The 22722-nt window shown below is 43.5% G+C and overlaps 1 protein-coding gene across 6 annotated transcripts in view; it reads right to left on the reverse strand.

The window, feature by feature from the left end:
* Positions 1–22722, reverse strand: part of CDKAL1 (CDKAL1 threonylcarbamoyladenosine tRNA methylthiotransferase) — a 705817-nt gene that overhangs the window by 167063 nt on the left and 516032 nt on the right. For all 6 annotated transcript variants that reach the window (XM_078446595.2, XM_078446596.2, XM_078446590.2 and 3 more), the window contains one exon: positions 5129–5191. In XM_078446595.2, coding sequence (XP_078302721.2) covers positions 5129–5191 — 63 coding nt within the window. The remainder of the gene's footprint in view (positions 1–5128; positions 5192–22722) is intronic.

A 22722-nucleotide genomic window follows, 5' to 3' on the forward strand; every position in this document is an offset into this window, starting at 1 on the left:
AGAAGGAAAGGATCGCGGTTGAACCCAAGACTCCCCCCCGCCCCCCACCCAAGACTTTGAAGATAAATGTTTGCTGTACGCTTCTATCCACATGAAGCCACGGACAACATTTCACACTTTTTATTAAACACTATTTCACTGTACAGGAGTCGACGTGAGTTCCCAGATGTCTTTGCATTAATAGCAGTTCTTAAGGCAGTCTCAGGACGTGGGGGTTGTGCAAATAGGTGACAGTACTTTTTTGTATATTTGATATTGTCCTTAAAGAGGCATTGTACTGATATATTACTGACAATTATTCCATTCAAGTCACGCCTCGCATAATCGTTAAGATAAAAATACCTTACCCTTTAATATTTTTACAGGAGCTAATTATATAAATAAGTGATTGGGGGGGGTGGAATATGGATTCTACCCTCATTTTTCCCGCTCACAACACATTTGTTTGGTCCTTCAACCCAACTACCAACACACGTTTAACCACTCTTTTCCTACTTCTCTGTTGTTAAGCCACCTTCTATAGTAATACTTCATTTGCCCAACCTTTAGAAACCAGCTTTCCAAAGAGTTTTCAAGATAAATAATATTTACCCCTAAAATACCACTGTTTCTAAAAATAGACTACACATATCTCTACTATTTTAAAACATCTGCTTCTTGATGTACTTTAAGCCTGATTGTTTTACTCTGGGACTACTAAAATGTGCAGGGATCTTTGGGTGTCTGGGTCCAAGTTAAGTGGTCTTGGGCAGCTGCACTTCTCAGAGTTCCTTTGTTAATGACCTAGCATCTTTATGGCCTTGTCCTGGCCTTCATTTTTACTATGCCGCCACGTTTCAGTGGAGCTCTGACTTCTTGAAGCAATAACCACCCCCTTTGTAACTGCTGCTAGGGCTGACGGTGATTTGGGAAACCAGACATCTATATTTGTTGGAAATAGTCTTTTTAAAAGTGGACTGTGTGTGGATGGGGGGCAGGGGGACTTGAAGAAGTAATGAGGTGAGGAGAGAGAACTAAACATGGATTTTGACAGTCCTGACTGGCGGACTTTGCAGATTCTGAGCTGGGTTTTACAGAGCAGAGAAGCCTGCACAAAAGGCCTCTGGCTGAAGCAAGCACTAATGTTTGTTTTCTATCTACTCATACGCTAACTCAGCAAGCGTATTCATACAAAGCCGTTTTGGGGGCACATATGAATTTGTTTATAGTTTAACTGATACACATCTGTGTCTGTAGAAATAACACTAGTCACCAAAAAAGAAAGAAAGAAAGAAAAAACAAAAGCTTATTCCACCAACATGGCTTTATAATAATGTTTCTTCTCATGTGTGCCTATTCATTCATGTTTATAAGTGTAGGTAATTATTAAAATAATTATAGTCACTAAAAGCACATGAGATGCCCACTTCGCAAAATACACAAACTGTAATAGTGGTAATCTGTTAAAGACTCACTTTTAATGGTAGAATGCATATTAATTTATGCAGATTAACTATGTTTAGAAACTTACTCAACTATGCAGATGTTAAAAACCACTACAGACTTAAACAGAATTTTGTACTTTTTCTTTCCACGCATTTTCGTATTTTTTGATAGCTTTTTACATTAGCACTTTATAAACATCTGTGTTTAGGTAATAAACTTAGACATTCCCCCTGAACACATAACTCTGATAAAATCTAACAAGAAAAAAGGAAGGAAATACAGAGAGAGAGAGAGAGAGAGAGAGAGAGATCTTTTATATGCATGGCAATACTTTTTTCAGGCCAAAGACAGAAAGCACATGGTACTATGCAGTTTTAATGAAAAGTGTTCTGATTATAGCCTACTCTACTTATCCATAACTTATCCAAAGAAAAAATTCAACTTCAGTGACCTGGAAGGCCTCCGGACCTGTAACCTTTCCTGGTAAGTAGTATGAGGTGTTTTCAGAAATTACAAGCTATGTTTATTACGTGGCTTATTAAAATAACAGTGGACAGCATCCGATGCACAAATGCAATCAGGTTACCTGCCACTTTGGACTGTCTTTACCAATGTCCCCTTTTATTAGGACAGATGAGTGGGATTTAGCTTTGGTTAAGCCTTTTTATATGTCTGCATTAGAAGAACTAAAAACAATTTCTAAAAATGGATATGGAACCAGAGATAATAGTCCAAAATGAAATTCTTCCAGTCTCCAGAAAAATTTGTCTTAAGAGTATAAAAAATAAATGAGGTATTTTCCTTAAGACTCATTCTGAGTGTACATTTTGCTCTAAATTTTGTTAGTTTCTGCAACAGCATTTAAGAGAAAACCAACTGACCATTTACAACCTGAACAATGGCTTCAGAGTATGATTAAGAAATGCACCTGGCCTCACTCAAACAACACATTTGTTTAACCCGGTGACTTTCCGGTGTCTGGGGTCAGGCAGGAGCAATCTGGGTTGGGTCGAGGAGGGCGGGGGGCGGGGAGGAGAGAAGAGCAAATGTAACTGACTCACTGAGAACAGAACAGTTGTACTAACTACCCTTTGTAATTACAACTGTTTTAACAGTTTCTAGCGGGCAAGGCTATCATTTTGGTGACCCGCTATAATTTGGGATGTAGCCCCAGGAAGTCATGCCAACTTTAGAACATGAGCTGCATTGCTGAGTTTACTCAGCATGATGAACCCAATGAAACGCCTAGTGTTCCTACTTTGGTATAAATGTACATCAAGGGAAAAATTAACAATAAAAGGAATCTAGCTAGTGAGGAAAGGAATACCACAAAATTCACTCCCAGGAAAATTTCAAACATGTAGAAAGAAAATATATACAGAATAGCATGATGAGCCCCCATAAACTCATCATTCAGTTTCAATAACCATCAACACGTGGCCAATCTTATTGTACCCTCCCTACCCACCCCCTGCCTTGCCTTTTTTTTTTAAAGTGAATCGCAAACAGCCTATATTTTATTTTATACGAGCTTTCATTTACAATGCATGTATGTATTTAACCCAAAGATCGCTACAGAAATCTCACCAAACAGGAGGTGTTTAAGCCAACTTTAACCACATCTTACAAACTGTTCTAGCTAAAACCTATCTGCTTAGAAAGCTAATTTGTTTGAATATAACTGGGTAATTAAAATGACAAAGTAACTGGAAAGGCAACCCCCTTGTATTTTATTTGTGGGGAAAAAAGGTACATTCTAAGACTGAGAAAGCAGTGTCTGTTACTCAGTCCCTGTGATGCTAGTCTTTGTAAACACCCATCAATAGGAGACCAGGTTAAAAGTGACCGGGGTAGACTTGCCCTGGATGGAGCCCAGAGAAAAGGGAGGCGGCAAGTAAGGGGCAGGAGCCGCCTGGAAACTTTCCCCTTTTCCATCACTACACATGCAGAATACAGCAGGATGCCAACAGGCCAAACCTTTGGAACTTCAAAAATCACTCATCAAGCAGCCTAGCTCCTTACAATAATTTATTACCGATCTGAAAGCAAAGATCAAAAGGAACACTCCATCTCGCATTTATATATTCAATTCCTCATTGCCCAGTGACTAATTTGTAGAGGAATGAAGTCTTCACAAGGGAAGCCAAAATAATCTGAGGTGACTTTGATACAATGCCACAAAGGATATGAAGAGGAAGCCGGTAGAGGCTGCAAATGGCGAAGTTCCATTAAGAGCTCTAATAAAAGAATAATGGAATTTCCCTTCACTGTGAATTAAAAAATGTTAGAAGTGGGCAAAATTCAGACAAGTCAGGCAAAACCTTGGATTTGTCACAGCCTTTTATTGTTCTTAAATGTTAACTTTACCCACTGCTGCATTGATGTTAAATGGCTTCATCTTAAAAAAAAAAAATGCAGCTTTCCCATCAGGAATCTCGTTCCCTTTGCTGGTGTATTACTTATCAGCCTGCACCTTCTCTCCCCTTTGTCAGGCACTCCCAGCTCTCTCCATGTCTTTCAAACAAATTGCCACATTCTGCAAAGCGACTGGTTTAACTTGAAAAATGTAATTTGAAATGATATAATTTTTAGTACCGTATATTGCCATGGTCACATGAAGCAGAAACACCTCGTTCGCAAACTGTTGGTGCTTAAAGTCAACTGGTCACTATAGAAACACCAGAAGCTACTGAAAATCTTTCAACTTCTATGAACAACTGGCACAATTTTTTCCTCCTGAATCCAGGCATCTCCCGTATTCTCAACTGAGGAAAATAGTTTTCACACTACTTATTTTGGCTAGTTAAAAAATCCCCACCACATGTCTCCTTGTAAATTCATAGATAAGGATTTAAGTTTATATTAGCATTTCAACTGTGCAAATTTTTTGTTCGCTTCTGAAATCACCTCAAATTAACAGATTTACTGGAACCTTACATGAAATAGAAGTTGTGCACAAGTCTCGGAAATCTTGTAATATATTTCCCTGTGATGATGTGGTGTGGAGCATTTTCTTCAGAAACAGTTAAATGTGTGTGTGTGTGTGTGTTTTAAAGAGCCCTTATCTTTTACCATTATATGGTGAAATGCTTGTAAGTAAAAAGATATTCGGGAATTCTTCAAATATGGGGAGCGCAGAACATGGGATATAAATGAAGCAAGACTGGCCATGAGTCTATAAAGCTGGGGCACAAACACGGAAGAGTCGTGACGCTATTTGGTCTTCTAGAAGGCAAAACTTTTGGCAGTGGGTATTTCAGATATTATTCGATATACTGCTCATTGTTGGGGATTTTATTTAGAAAGAAATAACTTTCTACCAGGAGCAATGGAAAACCAACAGTCGGCAGTTCCTATTTCAACGATCTTTACCAATTCAAAAGTCAAGTGCATCACTTTAGTGTTTGGAAGGGGGAAAAAAAACCCCAACCAAATAAATAATGCCCCCAGATCTGTCTTTCCATCGACTTTGAGATTTCAGTGACAATATGCAACTGCATTTTAATGTGAATAAAATAGAATGACATTAGTTCGGAAATAAAGATTTTCTGATTTCTTTAGAAGAGATAAAGAGTTGACAAATTAAAATGGAAATGTAAACATAACCGGAAAATGTACTTCAGAATCGCTATGTACTAGTGAGACTTCTGCTCTATGTTCAGAAAGACATCTAGCCAATACACGAATAACATGCTTCTCTTACCTTGTGATCATACGGACTGTAAGAATGGAACACCCGAGAGAGATCTTTTGTTCTTTGCTTTTTCTGTGGAAGAAAACACAAACATCTGAGTGGACAGGTGGCAAAAATATATACAGGCATATGGATCTATATGCAGACTTACCTATCTCCGTCTTTCTACCCATCTACCTGCATTAACATATTGTTTAGAGATTCTTCCTTGTGCAAACCAAGGGGACACAGTGCCAACCTGGGACACAGGGATGCAATTAGAAACGAAAGCCACTTGATGGTTATGTAGGTGGTTGTCACAGACCAGGCAGGCAACCTTTCCTAGAGGTTTCCTGGTTGAAACACGAATCATCCTCAAAAAAAAACCTCTATTTTTAAACATACAACTCAGAGAGTAAAATGAAGTAAAAAACTGAAGAGAAAGAAAACCCAAACACATTTGAGGGTGTGCAATTTCACTGTAATACCAAGCGCTGTCACTCTGAACTAGGCACTGCTAGGCATCCTTTTAAACAAAATACCTTCATCTGGCTTCCTAGTCACAATTGGGTCTGTCTGCTTGAGCCTCTAGCTGTATGCTGGAGGCCACCTTTGTCCTGTCACTGCTGTACGGCCCAAGTGCCTTGCCCGGTGTCTCACGCACAGTAAGCCCTCAACGCGTATTTGCGACACTAATGAATAAATGAATACACCTGAGTTAGACGGGCATTTAACTGTAAGCATCTATAATGATGACACGAGCCTCCTATATCGTTATGAAAAGACAACCTCTTTTACCTTCTAATGATATGTTTTTCTCAAGCTGAACCCACTACTTGAGAACCGTCTCTACCTCCTGCTCCCCCAGTGTCTGTGACCCTGGAGAGAGGGTGGGGTTCTCTATTATCGTTGACTGTAAGAGGCAGATTGTTTTCTCACACACTGCGACCTGTCCACCCACCATAACGACCACAGATAATTTTGTGTATGGTTCTAGATCTTCTGTGCATATATTTTTATCGACAACTATTACTTTCAAAGAAAGGGGATCTGGGACTGCCGGGTGGCTCAGTCGGTTAAGCGTCTGACTTCGGCTCAGGTCATGATCTCGCGGTCCGTGAGTTCGAGCCCCGTGTCGGGCTCTGTGCTGACAGCTCGGAGCCTGGAGTCTGCTTCGGATTCTTGGTCTCCTTCTCTCTCTGCTCCTCCCTCCTCTCATGCTGTCAGTCTCTCTCTCTCAAAAATAAACATTAAAAAAACTAAAAAAAAAAAAAAAAGGAGATCATTCTGTACACACTACCCTAAAATCTACTTTTTCCACTTCACAGTTTATCCCTGCCAAACTTAAAAGAGTTGTATAACCAGATCTGAACCCCTTAAACGGGGTACTGAAATCCAAAAACTTCTGAAAGCTGAACTCTTTTCTGTAACTCATTTTAGTTCTTTAATAAAACAATCACCTTTGCACAAACATCTTTGCCAGCTTGACAGTGTGCATTTTTTTAAAAAAGATAAAGTACAGAAGAACAGATACAGAGTCAAATAGCATGCCACGCTGGTTACCCTGATGGATGAGGCCAAACGCTGCCCCAACTTGCCATCTCACCAAGAGTGAACGAGAAGGGATTGAAGTGAAAGTTGGAAATTCTTTTTTTTAAGTTTATTTATTTATTTTTTGGGGGGGAGGGGGGGCGGGAAAGGGAGAGAGAGAGAGAGAGAGAGAGAGAGAGAGAATAGGAGCCAGGGAGGAGCAGAGAGAGGGAGAGAGAATCCCAAGCAGGCTCCACATGCTGTCAGCACAGAGCCCGACTTCAGGCTGGATCCCAAGACCCTGGGATCATGGGTCAAAATCAAGAGTCAGGCACTTTTAACTGACTGAACCAGCTCGGTACCTCAAAAATTACTTCTCAATTTACAGAGCAGATAAAACATCTTTAAGACAGATACCGACCATGTCCTCAGATGCCAATTATAGAATTTATTTCTTTGGGGCGCCAAGGTGGCTCAGTCCATTAAGCGTCCCACTTCAGCTCTGGTCATGATCTCATGGCTCATGGGATAGAGCCCCACATTGGACTCTGTGCTGACAGCTCGGAACCTGGATCCTGCTTCGGATTCTGTGTCTCCCTCTCGCTCTCTGCGCCACCCCTGCTCACGCTCTGTCTCTCTCTCTCTCAAAAATAAGTAAACATTAAAATAAAAAATCTACAATTTTTTTCTTACGTTTATTTAGTGTTCGCCATAGCTAGCCCCCTGCCGCATCTTACATTTCTGGCACAACCATGGCCGGTCTGTCCTTGATACAGCCCACACCCTGCTTCGGACTCCCCTCTGCTGTTGTTAATCGGACTACCAGGTTCCTGGCTGCTTCGGTCTTCACTTGTGAATGAATCCTCGCCTGGTATCCATGTTTTCTTGGGAAGTACTTCCCGATTTCCTCCAACTCCAGGGTCTGCATGAGCACGTCTGTCACACCTTCCTATGCCAGTGATGTAAACAGACCTTCTGGCCTGGGTTGTACATGACCTTCTGCAGCCACTTGGCTAAGGAGTTGAATCTGCTATTAACCAGGATCTTGCATTAGAGTCATTTGTACACACTCATTGCACTCCTATAGACCAGCTTTCCTATTTCCGCACTGTCTTTGGGGACACAATTCCACTTGCCAGTCCTTCAAGTCACTCGGCTTTGTTTCTACGTTCTGACACCTGCTAAAGGTCATCCCTCCCTGCCGCCAGCCCAAACCCTCACTCCTCCGTTCACCTCGTAAGAGGGCCTCCGACCACTAAACTCTAAAGTAATTCAACACTCCTTTTCCATGGAGAGCAAGGATGAGCCTCTAACTGATTGGAAATAGTCCCTTGGCTCTAGAAGAGCCCTAAAATCTGTATTGTACAGGTAGCTTGCCCACCAAGGTTTTCCTTAGCTTCTCATTTTCTCTGTCCTTTCCATGTACCCACTCAGTTGTGTAACAGTTCTTGGCTTGTGCTTCAATCAGAAGAAAAACGACGGATAATAACATTTCCTTTGGTACAAGATTCACTATAAAACGTGGAGGGACATTTTTTTTCAGAAAGGAAACGATGCTAGGAAAGATAAAATATGGAGCGTATCAGTGTTCAATTTAGGAGGTGTCCAAAAGACTGTTCAGTCCTCAAATGGCTGAGCTACGACTAGCTTGGGTTGGCCGGTGGAAATGGAATATTCAGAGGTTGTTTTGTGTGACCTTTTCATGTGGTTTTGGTTTTATATCTCTATTTTGACAGCTAAAATCTATACATGCCTTTACCTCAAATTATTCTGGGAAGGAAGTGGGGTATAAATGACAAGTAAATAACAATTCGGATTAGCACCCAAAGCAGCCAGTGAGGAAAAATGCTTTTCTTTCTGACAACAAATTCATTATATACAAATACAGTGAAGTCTTGGCTATGAGTACTGAAAGTTATATGTATTGGTTCAGTTAACTGAAAACTACCACTACTTTTCCTATGAGGTCAGGATCATATAGCCCAGTGGTGTACGTTCTGGGATCCAGGACAGGGGCTGATATAAATGATGGCCCATGGGCCAACCCAGTCCACCACCTGCTTTTGTAAGCAAAATTTTACCAAGACGCAGCCAGACGCTTCTGTTTACGTATCATCTATGACCGTTTTCACGCTGCGAGAGCAGAGTTGAGTGGTTACGGCAGAGATCACATGGCCCATAAATCCTCAAGTATTTACTATCTGGCCCTTTACAGAAACAGTTAGTCACCCCAGATCTCGAATCTCTGCCTGGGACCACGTCTACTTGTAGCGATAGTTCCCGGACCCTGAACCTTGCTCCTTCCACTCGATGAAGACAGTTCAAGGACCAATCGTAACCTACACCCTGACACGTCAGGATGAATATACCAGTCCAAACAACCATGACCTGTCTGGCTCTCAGGAGTTAACTTGTGAACAGTCTATGTGCAGACACAATATTCCAAGTTGGCTCGTTGAGCGTGCGGAAATAGATATGGGACTTTTAGAGCCTTCTGCATCCACACTGTAATGCCTCATTACAGGAACTCTGAGATCTTTTGCTAAATTCTAGCCACATGGAAGATCTTACACGCAAGGGGCTAACGCGCGGCCATGCTTGGTAGCAAGCCGGTTTCTCACAGGCAGACAATGCTAAGGGTACTAGGCTACAGGACTTGTTGAGCCTTGCTATCAGCACTTTTAACTGAAACTGAGCGCTGAGCCAAAAATGGAATAATTAGATACTTTCCTATTGCATCATCGTGTGGGTCTAACCTACCTCCCACTTCTTAGCCTGTTAAAACAAACAACGCAGTCATGCAAGCACCTGCTAATTCTCCGGGTGTGTAAAAAGTAAACATGTCAAACAAGGTATGTGATGTGCTTAGAACGAGGGTGCCCAACAACTCTGTCAACTGTACGAGGCACCTTCCCGTCACCTGCATCCCGAATCCTGCGGTCCAGGCTGCAGAGACGAGAGGGAGATGACAAGCGACTGTGCTGAGCCTTGCAGGTTGCGTAGGTAGCTGGGTTTAAGGCAGTCTGAAACTGTGGTAAAACTTGTAGATTTCTGAGAACCCCAACCTGTAGGTATTTCCTAAACTGCTTTGTATTTCACTCTCTAAGAACAGAGAACACCGATGACTCCTTTCATGTCCAAGTTTAAACTCCTTTTCGGACACAACCACCAAGCTAAAAGCCCCAATGGAGCATTTTTTTCTAACAGTTCAGGCTTCCAGACAGTGTAATCATTTCCATGTTCATCAAGGGGACACAGGAGTTAGATCTGAAAGAAGCACGACATATGATGAGAATCTGGACTTGGAAGGTGAGGTTATGGAACCAATCAAACTGTACCAATATCCTCCAGTTTAACTTCTCCTGGGCTCCCCGCACGAAGTCCGTGTTTTCTGTGCTCAGTGTCTACTTGTAGATACTATGATATAAATGTCTCAGTAAACCTAGTGGTAAGAAGCCGAAAGAGCAGGTTTGAGCTTCAATGTAGTAACTTCCTGTTTCCCTCTTCTGCACGTAAGGAGCTTGGAAAGTCACCACTCTGGCCTCACGGCAAGTAACAAGCTTGAACAGACTGAAAAACCAACAACTCTTTTTGGATGCATAAGGGAGGGAATAACAGAAGAAAGTGTTGCCCCCAGAACTGGGAGGGACCAGGAAGCCGACACGGGGGATGTGGCTTCCTGCAGTGTGAGGCTGCCATAGGAGCCAGCACTGTAGGAAAACCGGAAGGGTAACTGACGGATTGAGGGAGGCTCAGGGCAGATGACTATTAGGAGCTTGGGGGCGATCCAGTCATGGGACGGGAGCAGGTGGTCCACGACACGGAGAGATTTACCTCCAGGAGCTCAACCAGGTTCCCACGGTAAATATGGGAGAAAAATCTCCTGTGGTTTCTGGCATGGGGAGGGGACAAAGCAGCATTGTGAAACCAGCCAGAACACTCCGTTCTGAATAAGGCCTGCCCTCAGGGGAAACCAGTTAACGAGACTCTAACCTGCTTGGGTATTACCAGAGTCTAGCTAACCTGAGAAGGGAAATACCCAACACCTCAGTCCACTTAGCCATCCTGTTCCACCCACGGAAGGAGGGAAACACTAAGAAAATGTTTGCAGTCCAGGGGCACAGAGTCACTAAAAGACAGCTCTAATCACAGGACTCTGGAATGCTTTCCCTGTCCTCACACCTCAACACCAGGTAACTCAAGGCCTATTTTCAGCAGTTCCTTTTGCTCAGCACATCACATCTGGCTATCGAGAAAAATTACAAGACATACCAAGTGACAAAAAAACTCAATCTGAAGATGGACCAAGCTTGAGGACCAGACATGGCAGCATGCTGGATTTATCAGACTGGGAATTTAAAATATGTGGAGGGCTCTAATGGCTAAAGTAGACAGTATGCAAGAACAGATGAAAAATGCAAACAGAGAGATGGAAATCTAAGAATGAGCCTCCCCCAAACTCATCCCCCCCCCCCCAAATGCTAAATATAAACACTAACAGAAATGGAGAATGCCTCTGACAGGCTCATCAGTAGACTGGCCATGGATGAAGAAGCAATCTCTGAGCTCAAGGCAGATCAACAGAATTCTCAAAAACCAAAAGGAAAAAAGAACAAAGACTGAAGTGGGGAAAAAAAAAAAAAAGAGAGAGAATATCCATGGGCGCCTGAGTGGCTGAGTCGGTTAAGCATCCAACTCTTAGTCTCAGCTCATGATCTCTTGGTTCATACAGCAAGGAGCCTGCTTGGGATTGTCTTTCTTTCTCTCTCTCTCTCTCTCTCTCTCTCTCTCTCTCTCTCTCTCCCCCCCCCCCCCCCTCTGGCTCATGTTTTCTCTCTTTCTCTCTCAAAATAAATAAACTTCAAAAAAAATTGAATATAAGGACTGTGGGGGCAGCTACAAAAAGTGTAACATATGGGGTCATCAGAAGGGGAAGAAAGAGAGAAAGGAACACATATATTTGCAACAATAATGCCTGAGAATTTCCCCAAATTAATGTCAGACACCAAACCACAGATCTAGGAAGTTCAGACAACACAAGAAGGACAATGACAAGAAAACCTATTCTTTTACATATTCTTATTCTAATGTATTCTTGAGAGACAGGGACAGAGCACAAGCAGGGGAGGGGCAGAGAGAGAGGGAGACACAGAATCCGAAGCAGGCTCCAGGCTCTGAGCTGTCAGCACAGAGCCTGATGCGGGGCTTGATCTCATGGACCGTGAGATCATGACCTGAGCCGAAGTTGGATGCTTAACCAACTGAGCCACCCAGGCGCCCCTATTATAATTTTCAAATTATAGTAAATCAAAAACAAATTCCTGAAAGAGGCCAAGGGTGGGGGGAGGAATTTCTTATCTATAGAGGAACAAAGATAAGAACTGTATCTGACATCTTAGAAACCATGCAGGCAAGAAGAGAAAGAAATATTCAAAGTGCTGAGAAGAAAAACCCATCAACTTAGAATTCTGTACCCTGCGAAATTATCCCTCAAAGATGAATAAATAAAAACCTCCTCAGACAAACAACAACTGAGGGAATTTGTTGCCAGTAGATCTCATTTGCAAGAAACGTTAAAAGCAGTTCTTTAGAGAGAAGGAAAATGATAGAGAGCAGAAATCTGGATCTGAAGGAAGGGCACTGAATACGTGGGGGGGGGGAAAGTGCAGGTAAAAGAAATTTTATTCTCCTTATTCTTAACTGATCTAACAGATAACAGTTTATTCGAAACAGTAACAGCAACAATGTACTTGGTTTTGCATGGATCTGTGTATGTGAACTGAATGACAATGACACAAGGCATGACAGGAAGAAATAAAGATGACTGTGTTATTATTATAAGGTACTCACACTCCCCTACAGTAGTATCATATGACATGGAATTGGATTTTTTTTTTTTTTTTTTTTTGCTTGGATTGTTTGGAACTATGTATTGCCAACTCTATGGCAAACCACTAACACAGGTTCAAAACAAAGTATAACTGATATAGTAAGAAAGGAGAGTTTAAAGCCACTTATTTTTTCTTGTCCCCTTGTTGGCAGAGAGCCTGAGAAGTAGTTAAGCCCTGGCAAGGAGAAACAGAAGAGAAGTAGCCAAGACAACTCATCAGGCCCTGCCTGACCTTTGTGTCCTACAGGCACACAAGGCAATGACAATGGCAGGGTCTGGGAGTGTTAGGTTCTAAACAAATTCCCAAAGAGACTGGAGTCAAAATTCTATGTAATAAAAGCCAGGGGACAAGGACTGGTCAGTTAGTGCCTGCCGGGGACACGCATTCGGTAGGGAAGTCAGAGAACCACATCCTGAGGTAAAAGGGCCAAAAAAACCAGCCAAGATGTGCAAGATTAAAAACAAATGACTGAGGGTCAAAGGGGTTCTTGGTAAAACTTGCAAGAACTAGGAGAATTAAGTGAGGACAGGGCTTAGCAAGGATACCCAGGACATGAAAGTCAGGGATAAGAATGGAAGCAGCTCGGAAATGCTAAGAGGTAAGTGAAGGTGCTAACAACCACAACTGTGGTCTGACGGTAAGGTAGGTCTCCTGTCTGCCTTGGGACCTTCTACTACACTTCCTGCCGGGGGCAGGCTCCAGGCTCCAGTCGTCAGGACGCGGGCAGTGCCAGGCTTATTAAACTCAGTCTGCGACGTGCCAGCATTTGGTGGAAGAGGGAAAAGATTATAGCTTACTGGAGAGTTCAGGTTTTGATAAACAACTAAAGGAACGGAGTCTATAGATAGATTATGCCATTTATGATTTGTAAGAAAGTAGGCTGGATGTAAGCACACGGGGAAAAGAAAGGAAAGGAGGTGGTGCTGTGGAACCAGAGAGATGGCTAGAGGACTAGAGCACACAATGTTGCAAAGGGGACAGTCACATCTAGGTCTCAGAAGGGGCTTCCTAATGGTGTGAGAGGTGGAGCACGGGTGCCAGGCTAGAGGCTGAAGGTGGCACGGCAGGACGTGGCAATGGTTCAGAGGAAAGGACAGCACCCCATCCCAGGTTCAGCTAGGCGGGGCGACGAGGTGGGATGGGTGGAGGAAGAGGGAGGGCGCAGGCCCTACAGCTCTTAGTGACCGGTTAGGGAAGGAGCGCAAGAGAGGGAAGGACGTGGATGGCTCTAAGATTTCAGGTTCAGATAACCACGGGAAGGGAAGCGCTCCCTGTACTGACATGAGGAATCCAGGCAAAAAGTAAGTTTTTGGGGGGTAAGGGGTGGAGGGTGGCAGGTGGGGTGGGGAACTCAGATTGAACAGAATGTGTTTGAACGGCTGGACGTGATACATTTGGGAGATAATGGGGGAGTGAGACATAAAGGTTTGGTGCCAGCAGAGAGATGGGGGCCATGGATCTGGGAATCATGAGCCTACAGGTGTAAGTTAATAAAGCAGAAGAGGGGATGTGATCACACGGGGAGCATACAGAATAAAGGAGGCAAGAAGTTGAGAGGAGAAGACGGAAGTTAACATCTCAGCAAATCAGCTCTCTGACCTTGGGCGAGGAATCCGCTCTGGACGTCGTGACATGAGGGGCCAGTGGTTCTCAGTGGTTCTCAACCCTGGCTGCAGGTTGGAACCAGTGAGGAACCTTTAAAATATACCAGGGCTCTGGTCTAGATCCCCAGTGGCACTGAGCTAACTGGCATGATGGGATCTATTTGAAAGCTCTCGGGTTTTCCAACGTGCGGTCAAAGTCGAGGACCAGCAGCCGATATGCTCCCTGAGGTCTCTCCTAGCTGTCAGCCTCTGTCTTCTACGTGGGTTCCCCGCTGGCCTTCAGCTTTTGCCATTCTGGGTTCTGAATTCAAACAGCATTTTCATTCTTAATGTCGATATTCCGTCAGCAGCTTTGCTTTACTTCCCAACCTCTTCCTTGACTCAAGAATGAACTCTCTGCAGGAATTCCTCAGGGGCACATCGAGGCTTTGGCTGCAGGGAATAGGTTACTGCTATATATCTAGTTCCCTTGGTGAGTGCTTCTGAAAAATTAATGGGAGGCTAATTTAATAAACCTGAAACTTTATTTTGTTATCAATGTATAAAACATCAGAAGCTTAATTAAAAGCACTTGACGTTATCAGCACTCAATCATAATCTCACTCTTTATATTGGACATATTTGGATGGAGTCCCTAGGATAATAATCACTCAAGATCACTAAGAAGAAAGAACAGGTCCCTGGAACCTAAAATAACGAATTCAAAATTAGTTTAAAAAAAAAAAAAACATTAGTGATGTGAAATAGGTCTGGTGATCAAAGACACCCAAAACACTCAGGAAAACAAACTCTTCAGAATCTCATCTGCTTTTCCTTCCTAAGGCACGTATGTAATAGTTTTGTGTTCTGTGATACATGGCTACAGTAAGGAGGGTGGGGAAAGTAAAGAAAAATAGGCTGCTCTAAGCCTACATACATTTTTCACCTCTTACTTTCTAGTACGATCTGGAAGGTAACAGAGATGACCCAACTTCGTCTATGCTCTTGAATTTCCTTCTCTGCTTCTGGTTACAGCAAATTCAAGGAGAGTTTCAGGTTCTTTAGAGTCTGGAGTCCCCACAGTGGAGGGCACGGCGTAGGCATGTCTCAGAAGACACTTAGAGGAAACAGCAGACTTCAAAGAGTGGGAGTTAGGAAACAGGGAAGCCAGTGAGTTCACCCATTGTTAATGGTATTCAAAAAAAGCCAACCAGCCAAATGTGGAGACGTACCACTGATTTTGAAGCACAGCAGGTATCAGAGGGAACGTTTTTTTTTTTTTTTTCTTTTTGGCTTTGTGGTTTCTCAAATAACCTCAGTGGAATTGTGGCTGCGATAACCAGTCGCTCATTTTCACAGTGGGCGTGGTAAAGGAGCTCCTTAAGTAGGCAACAAATGCTGCAGCAAAGTCTAAAAAGGGAATTCTGCATTAATTCAGCTGATAAAATATCAGTGGCCATATCTTCTTATATCAAGCTCACCTTATTTTCTAAAGAGAACATTTGTTCGCAAGGAAAGGTCATTCTTTGGCGACAAAGGCGTGCCTGGCACAGGAGAAAGGGAAGGAGACTGAACTGTTCTGTAATGGTAGGAGTAGGTGTTGCCAAAATGTGTAGCCATTTCAAGCAGTTAGAAGAGAAACAGCCTTGCGACATAAATAAAACGCCTATAAAATTAAAAAGACAAAGTCAAAGGGTCCTAAATACTACATACCGCACAATGGTTCATTCAAAGTTCCTTTGTATGGGAACTTCTGGCGCTCAAAAGTAGCACACGAGAGTATGAGTTGCTATAAATATCAATTCAATATCACTTATCTTCAGTCTGACCTTCTAACGACCACAAAAGAGAGTTAACTTTACTTCTTATCTGGATTACTGTAGTAATGTTTTCTTTCCTGGACTCTCCGGGTCCAGTTTTCGTCCTCCAGATCAAGAACTGGCAGAAAATGGTCTGCAGGCCAAATCTGGCCTGGCCAAATTTGGTCTGGCCACCAATTTTTGTATAGTCTGTGATTTGTTTTTACAATTTTAAGTGGCTGAAGTAAAAAAAAAAACAAAAACAAAAACAAAAACCAAAGAACAAGAATATTGGTGACATGTGAAAATTATACATAGCTCAAATTCCCATCAAGTTTTACTGGAACACAGCCACGCTCATTGGTTCTCGCATTGTTTGTGGTCGATTTTGCGCTCGGTGGTGGGGGAGAAGCGTTACAACAGAAACCGTGTGACCTGTAAGCCAAAAACATCTATTATCTGGTCCTTTACAGAAAGAGTTTGCCAATCCCTGCTCCAAACCGTTCATGCGCAGCCCCGGCTGCACCGACCACGCCTGGACCCCGTCGCCACGGATTCCGATGTAACGACCTGGGGTACAGCCCAGGATTTGGAATTTCAGCAAACATTTGCAGGTGATGCTAATGTGAAGCCACGGTCTGGAGCCACTGCTTAACCCACCTCTGAATAGAGGCCAGAGTTCACTTCCGAATGCACGGTCATCTGAGGTCACTCTCCCCTTTAACAACTTTCAAGGACGCCCAGCTGCTCAGAGAATCAAGTACCAAGTACCGCATCAGGGCTCTGCCTCAGGTTCCCGGCTAACACCAAAGACAACGTCTCGTTCCTGACGGACCTGCATTTTATCAAGCCCACATCTTGCCCACGCTGTTCTCTTTGCCCTGGAACGCCTACCCTACTATCTCCGTGCACTACATTCATCCTGAAGAGCCCCGTTCAAAGATTACTTCTGTGCTGGATCCCCACCTCCACTCACCGGACAGAATCTTGGTTTTTTTCTTTCAATTTTTTAAATCTTTATTTATTTTTGAGAGAGAGAGAGAGAGAGAGAGAGAGAGGGCACATGAGCAGATGAGGAACAGAGAGAGAGGGAGACACAGACTCCAAAGCTGGCTCTAGGCTCTGAGCTGTCAGCACAGAGCCTGAAGCGGGGCTCGAAACCATGAACCATGAGGTCGTGACCTGAGCCGAAGTCAGACACTTAACCGACTGAGCCAACCAGGCGCCCCCAGAAAGAATCTTTTGAACTATGTGCTCCCACAGACCTTTGGCACTTACTGTGCGTCAGCATCTCCTGGAGAGCAGACACTGCGTGTTGGTCATCGGGGAGGCCCTTTTCCAGCCACAAGACTTTATTAAATTGCTTGCACATGGGAGCCACTCGGCAAACACTGCCATCCCCTTAGTCCCTCGTGTTTGGGTCTGAGCTTCATTGAGCCGTCTAGTCCCTCAAACCCAACACTCAGGTCACCGATTCCCTGCAGGATCTCAATTCATGACACAGCACTTCAACTACTGTCACCTCTGTCTGCCCACCCTTTGCCCTCCGCTTTCCCCGACCTCCACTGATGCGGTCGCTCGCTTGTGTCCTGAGTGATTCGGAGACCGTGTGTGGATGGAGGCCTCCCAGTACTCCCTGCTCGTTGCTCTGCGAGGAGCCAGTCTGCGGCTCTTCCTGTTCCTCGTAAGAGCCACCCACAAACTCTTCCTGTCTCTATTCTCACCCTCTACATCTAAAATACATTCTCCCAGGGGCACCTGGGGGGCTCAGTTGGTTACGCATCCGACTTCGGCTCAGGTCACGATCTCGCAGTCTGTGAGTTCGAGCCCCGCGTCGGGCTCTGTGCTGACAGCTCAGAGCCTAGAGCCTGCTTCGGATTCTGTGTCTCCTTCTCTGTCCGTGCTCCTCACCAGCTCACACTCTGTCTGTCTCTCTCTCAAAAGTAAATAAACGTTAAAAATTTAAAAAAATAAATAAAATACATTCTCCCACCTCTAAAACTTAGTTACTAATTGAATGACACATTCACTCGTTTGACAGATTTACTGTGTGTCCCTCACGTTGCAGGGACCATACTAAGCCCTGGTGAGACAGAAAGCAAGCCAGAGGAGGCCCCTGGATTTGAGAAACTAGAGGGGAGAAACAGTGAGTGTGCTTAACTGGGAACCAAGCACACAGTAAATACATATGTTTGCTGAGCAAATGAAAAAGAAATACAGGGTGTTCATATTTGGTACTAACACTGCTCACACCAAGTGGCTACGCCAATAAACGACCTGTCTATGATTCTTCCATAGATTATTAAAGGCGAGTTTATTTTATGTTGGAATTATTTTTATAACTATAAATGCAGTTCAAGATGATAATTGTAAAAACTCCCGAATTTGAAACTTGTTTCCCCAGGGACTCTGCTTTCTTAACCCTTTCTCTGACAAGTTATACACAGGATTGGGGAATGACAGCATCCAGTACCTTTTGCTGGGTAGAAAAATATTAGGAAAGGACAACATCAACAGTTATATGTCGTGGAATACCCTTACTTTAAAAATAAATCAGTAAATATAACAATGGATAACATTTCAGAATATACTGATCAGTAGTCAGATAAGTGACGTATATTAGACACTAGGTTTGTAACACACCCAAACACCTTGTAACACAAGAATAAATATCATCCCCCCACCAAATTCCTCCTCCCTCTGGTTACTTTGAATCTAAGTAGTTTGACAAAGCAAAGACAATAGCTTTTAATCTAATTCCTGTAAAATCTTCTTTCACACAACTTTGGCATTTAGACTAATTCCTGGGTTTACTGGTATACAGACCGACTCACAGGTCTAGTGATTACTCCTGCATGAAGAGGCTTCACCGTTATTTTTATTTTTTTTTAAGTAGGTTCCACACTCCAACCTGGGGCTCAAACTCACCGCCCTGAGATCAAGGGTCTCATGCTCTGCTCCACACACAGGCCAGCCAGGTGCTCCTCACTGTGCTTTTTAGAATTTAAAACATTCCTTTGACATATGACAAGATAACTTCCCTCACAGTGATATTTTAGAAGAATCAGCAGTTACAGTGTTAAAACTCTGGGAGCCCCTCCCACTCTCATGATCCGGCAAAGAGTGTGGGCCACGGGTCTGCTTCTATGTCCTACAATGTTTTTGTCTCCAGTTTTACTGTGTTATAAATTACTTGAAATTAGGGAGAGGCTGGGGACAAATGGTTTAACTGTTTTCTACCTGCTTAATAATAATGTCTGGTACCTATAAATTATTTCAGTAGGGACAAAGTATACAATTAAGCAAAAAGCAAAAACAGGAAGTCGTATCAGAGACGGAATGGTGCGAGAGCACTATTCTGCAGGTGGATATAACACAGGCAAGGTGGAGCCGTCTGTATTTCTCTGTTGTCACCACATATCTGTCTTCCTCTTATTTGTGGAGAGGTGGTAATGTGCCTTTACTGACTCGTACATTCCACGAGAATGCTCTTGGAAGCCCAACGTCGTGAAATACAGAGTTGGGCAGTCTGGATCTGCGCGAACTCTATTAACACTCAGAGCCTCACCCCAGCTTCCAGAGGCTAATCCACATAGCACCCAGGGGGGAAATTGATGAAAAAAGAATGGAGAAAACTAAATTTCTCTGACCTACAGATAAGCTGCTGTATAGTTCCAAAAACTGATCAAAACCAATGCACCTCCTTCATGACCCTGCATAACCCCTGGTGTCACCCCATTTGAAGAGAAGCTTGAAAACTGTTCTATGTCAGTTATTGCTGCATCTCCAGAGAAACCCACGACTCGTTTTTATTATGATTCCACGACTGGGACCTAGAAGGTCAGACGTGACAATGTAGGGTTGATAACTCTCCTACTTTGTACATCTAATTTAGCACCTACTGTAAAAAGTCATTTCTATCAGCCATGCACTATCACTGAGATCTCTCCCTGCCCCATCACACCAATAAGGAGAGTCTAAAATTCATTTCAGGGGTGGCTGGGCTTTTTGACCTATCTTCTCCTCAAATACGATGTCAAAAATAGACGGATTTTTGTTCCGTATATTGAACACACACATTTTCTTTTTTATCTTTGGCCTTTATGATCAGAGAGTCTTTATTTGATAACCACAAGGCAATTTAATATACAGTTCAATCTCCTCCCTTCTCTCGTCCTCATGACACTTCAGACTTCAGTGGATTCCTTTTCATACTGTACAGCAAGGTTCCTGCACAGGCAGCTAGTCGGGGACAATCTCTGAGGCTGGCTCTGTCCTCACCAGAAAGAAGGCACAGGTACGTATGTGAGTGGGTGGGAGCAGGGGGCAGGGGTGACGGCTGAGGGCCCATGAAACTAGAGCAAGGGCAAGGCAGGAGGAACATGAAAAACGAGGCTTCCCTTGAGCCCAGTCCAACACCTCAAAGAACCCCAGTTATTTATAATCCGTGTTATGTAAGTTTTCGTAGAAATGAACCCATATTCACACAAATAGGAAAAAATGCCCAGACGGTTGGTTCCAAATAACCGTCCTGACCATTTAAGGCCTGAGGAAACAGCCCAAACGGGGTACTCTGACCACGCTGACCACCACAGACTGCACGGCAGCTGAAGCATCGCTGTCCCATCTGCCAAACTCCCTCTCCACCCTTAGGGGGCCGGGTCCGCCACAGAGATCGCCTGCAGGGGAAGCGCGGGCCTGTCCGCTCGGCCTCAGGATGCTGCCTCCCCGTAAGCGCCCGGCTCTCCTCTCTGCCTCTTTCTTTCCCTTCCCTCTTCAGAGAGGAAAGGACCCCACCATCCACTTACTGCGCATATCCTGTTCCTTCTGCTTTTCCACTGGGAGAGGACAAAAGGACAAAAGGACAAAAGGCCTCCAGATCTAACATCCCTGCAAGTTTACGATGCGAAATGGCAAGAGTACCTTGGAAAAAGCTCAATCAACTGCCTTGACTGTGATGATTTTAAAAGAGTTATGCTTAAATGAACTTTAATCAATCTCAGAGTCTAAACATTTTTTTTTTGACATTTATATAGTGGTTTCTATTTTCAAAGTGCTCGCAACTACGTTTTAATGATAAGCACTCGTTCACTCAAATATTTACTGAATATCTGCTCTGTGCGTTTTTATCAGCAATCAGCCCCCTTCCTTCATGCAGTGACTCCATCTACTGGCTTTCTCGGTTCCCCAAGAGCCAAGAAGCATAAACTTCTTTTTTTACTTCACAGCAACGCTGGAAGGTCTTTATCAACCTATTAATCGTAGGGAAACGCTCTGTGCTCTTTTTACTTCTTTCTCCTTTAATTACAGCATCTTCTTAGCTCTTTATACTCCCGTGTACCTCCAACACATTTCCAGGTTGGAGAGTATGCTTTGGTGTTTGTCTTGGGAATTCTCCATGTTTTTGTTGCTGTGTTTAGTAACTCTGCTAATCCTAACCCCCTGAAGAGGCAATTGGTCAGTTTTTTTTTTTCATATAATTGGTTTTGCAACGCATATTGAATCTAAAAGGGTCAACCCGCACCACAGTCTCCCAGCTTCCTTTTCCACTTTCTGCTTCCTTAGAAGTAACTCCCCTTTAACTCTCTGAGTTTATTCTTTTGGTATATTCTTTTGTCACCACATTGCTAAATAACATGTCTTCGTGGTGACTCTAATTTTTTTTTTAATGTTTTTAATTATTTTTGAGAGAGACAGAGACAGAGAGACAGAGCACACGTGGGGGAGGGGCAGAGAAAGAGACACACACACAGAACCTGAAGCAGGCTTCAGGCTCTGAGCCATCAGCACAGAGCCCGATGTGGGACTCAAACTCATGAACTGTGAGATCATGACCTGAGCCAAAGTCAGATGCTTAACTGACTGAACTACCCAGGTGCCCCTAAACTTTTTAGCACTAGATACCATCGACTGGTTTCCCACTATGACGAGTGAGTTTCTAGTCCCTGCCCTGCCTGCTCACCTCCTCTGCCCAATACAGCAACACCACACACATCCCGGTCGGAATTCGGCTGTGTCGTAACTATGATTATATGTCCTTTCCTGTATATTTTATTTTCCTTGGAATTAAAAAAAACAAAACACCTCATTTACATATTTGCTTAATTGTCTGTGTGTTTATCACCAATTCAATCTCAAATTCTCCTCCACTGACCCAAATCAGTTTCAAGAAGCTAATTCCCACTAAATACGTATCCTTTTCATTTTCTTGAAGAAGGTTCTCCCAGAGCTTTCAAGCCTGCTCTGAGGGAGTCTGGTTGCTCTAAAGTACTGACGAATGGCTCTCCCTTCCACTGCCATTCTGCAGACTCTGTTCACCCCTCTGTGTTGTTTCGTTTCCTTTATCTTAGATCTTCTCTCTTAGTGTATTCTCTTGTTTTGATGATGCCCAGACAGGCAATAAGTCTCCTGAGGGACATGTGGGCGGCTCAGTCGGTTGAGCGTCCGACTCTTGATCTTGGCCTTTGAGAGGTCTCTCTCAAAATAAATAAACTTAAAAAGAAAGCTTCCTGAGCAGGAACATGCTGAATGATGCTTTGGTAGGATATTAAATTCTAAGACGGAAAGCATTTTAGTTTTTTCAGAATTGAGAGGGCATCACCCACTTGTCACTTGAAGCCATTCTGACTGTTGATCCTTCCAATGTGGCCAGACATGCTCTCTTGTCTTGACGTACAGTTTATTTCTCATCCATAATGCTGGGTCCAGTGTAACTGCTTGCAGTCTGGCATGGCATGTCCTTCAAACACAGGAAATGCCCTTGAATCATTTCCCTGACAGTCTCTCCCTTCTCTGTTCAGTCTTTCTGGAATTCCTGCTAT

This window comes from Panthera onca, chromosome B2 (genome assembly GCF_046562875.1).
Source record: "Panthera onca isolate mPanOnc1 chromosome B2, mPanOnc1 haplotype 2, whole genome shotgun sequence".
Classification (NCBI taxonomy): domain Eukaryota; kingdom Metazoa; phylum Chordata; class Mammalia; order Carnivora; family Felidae; genus Panthera; species Panthera onca.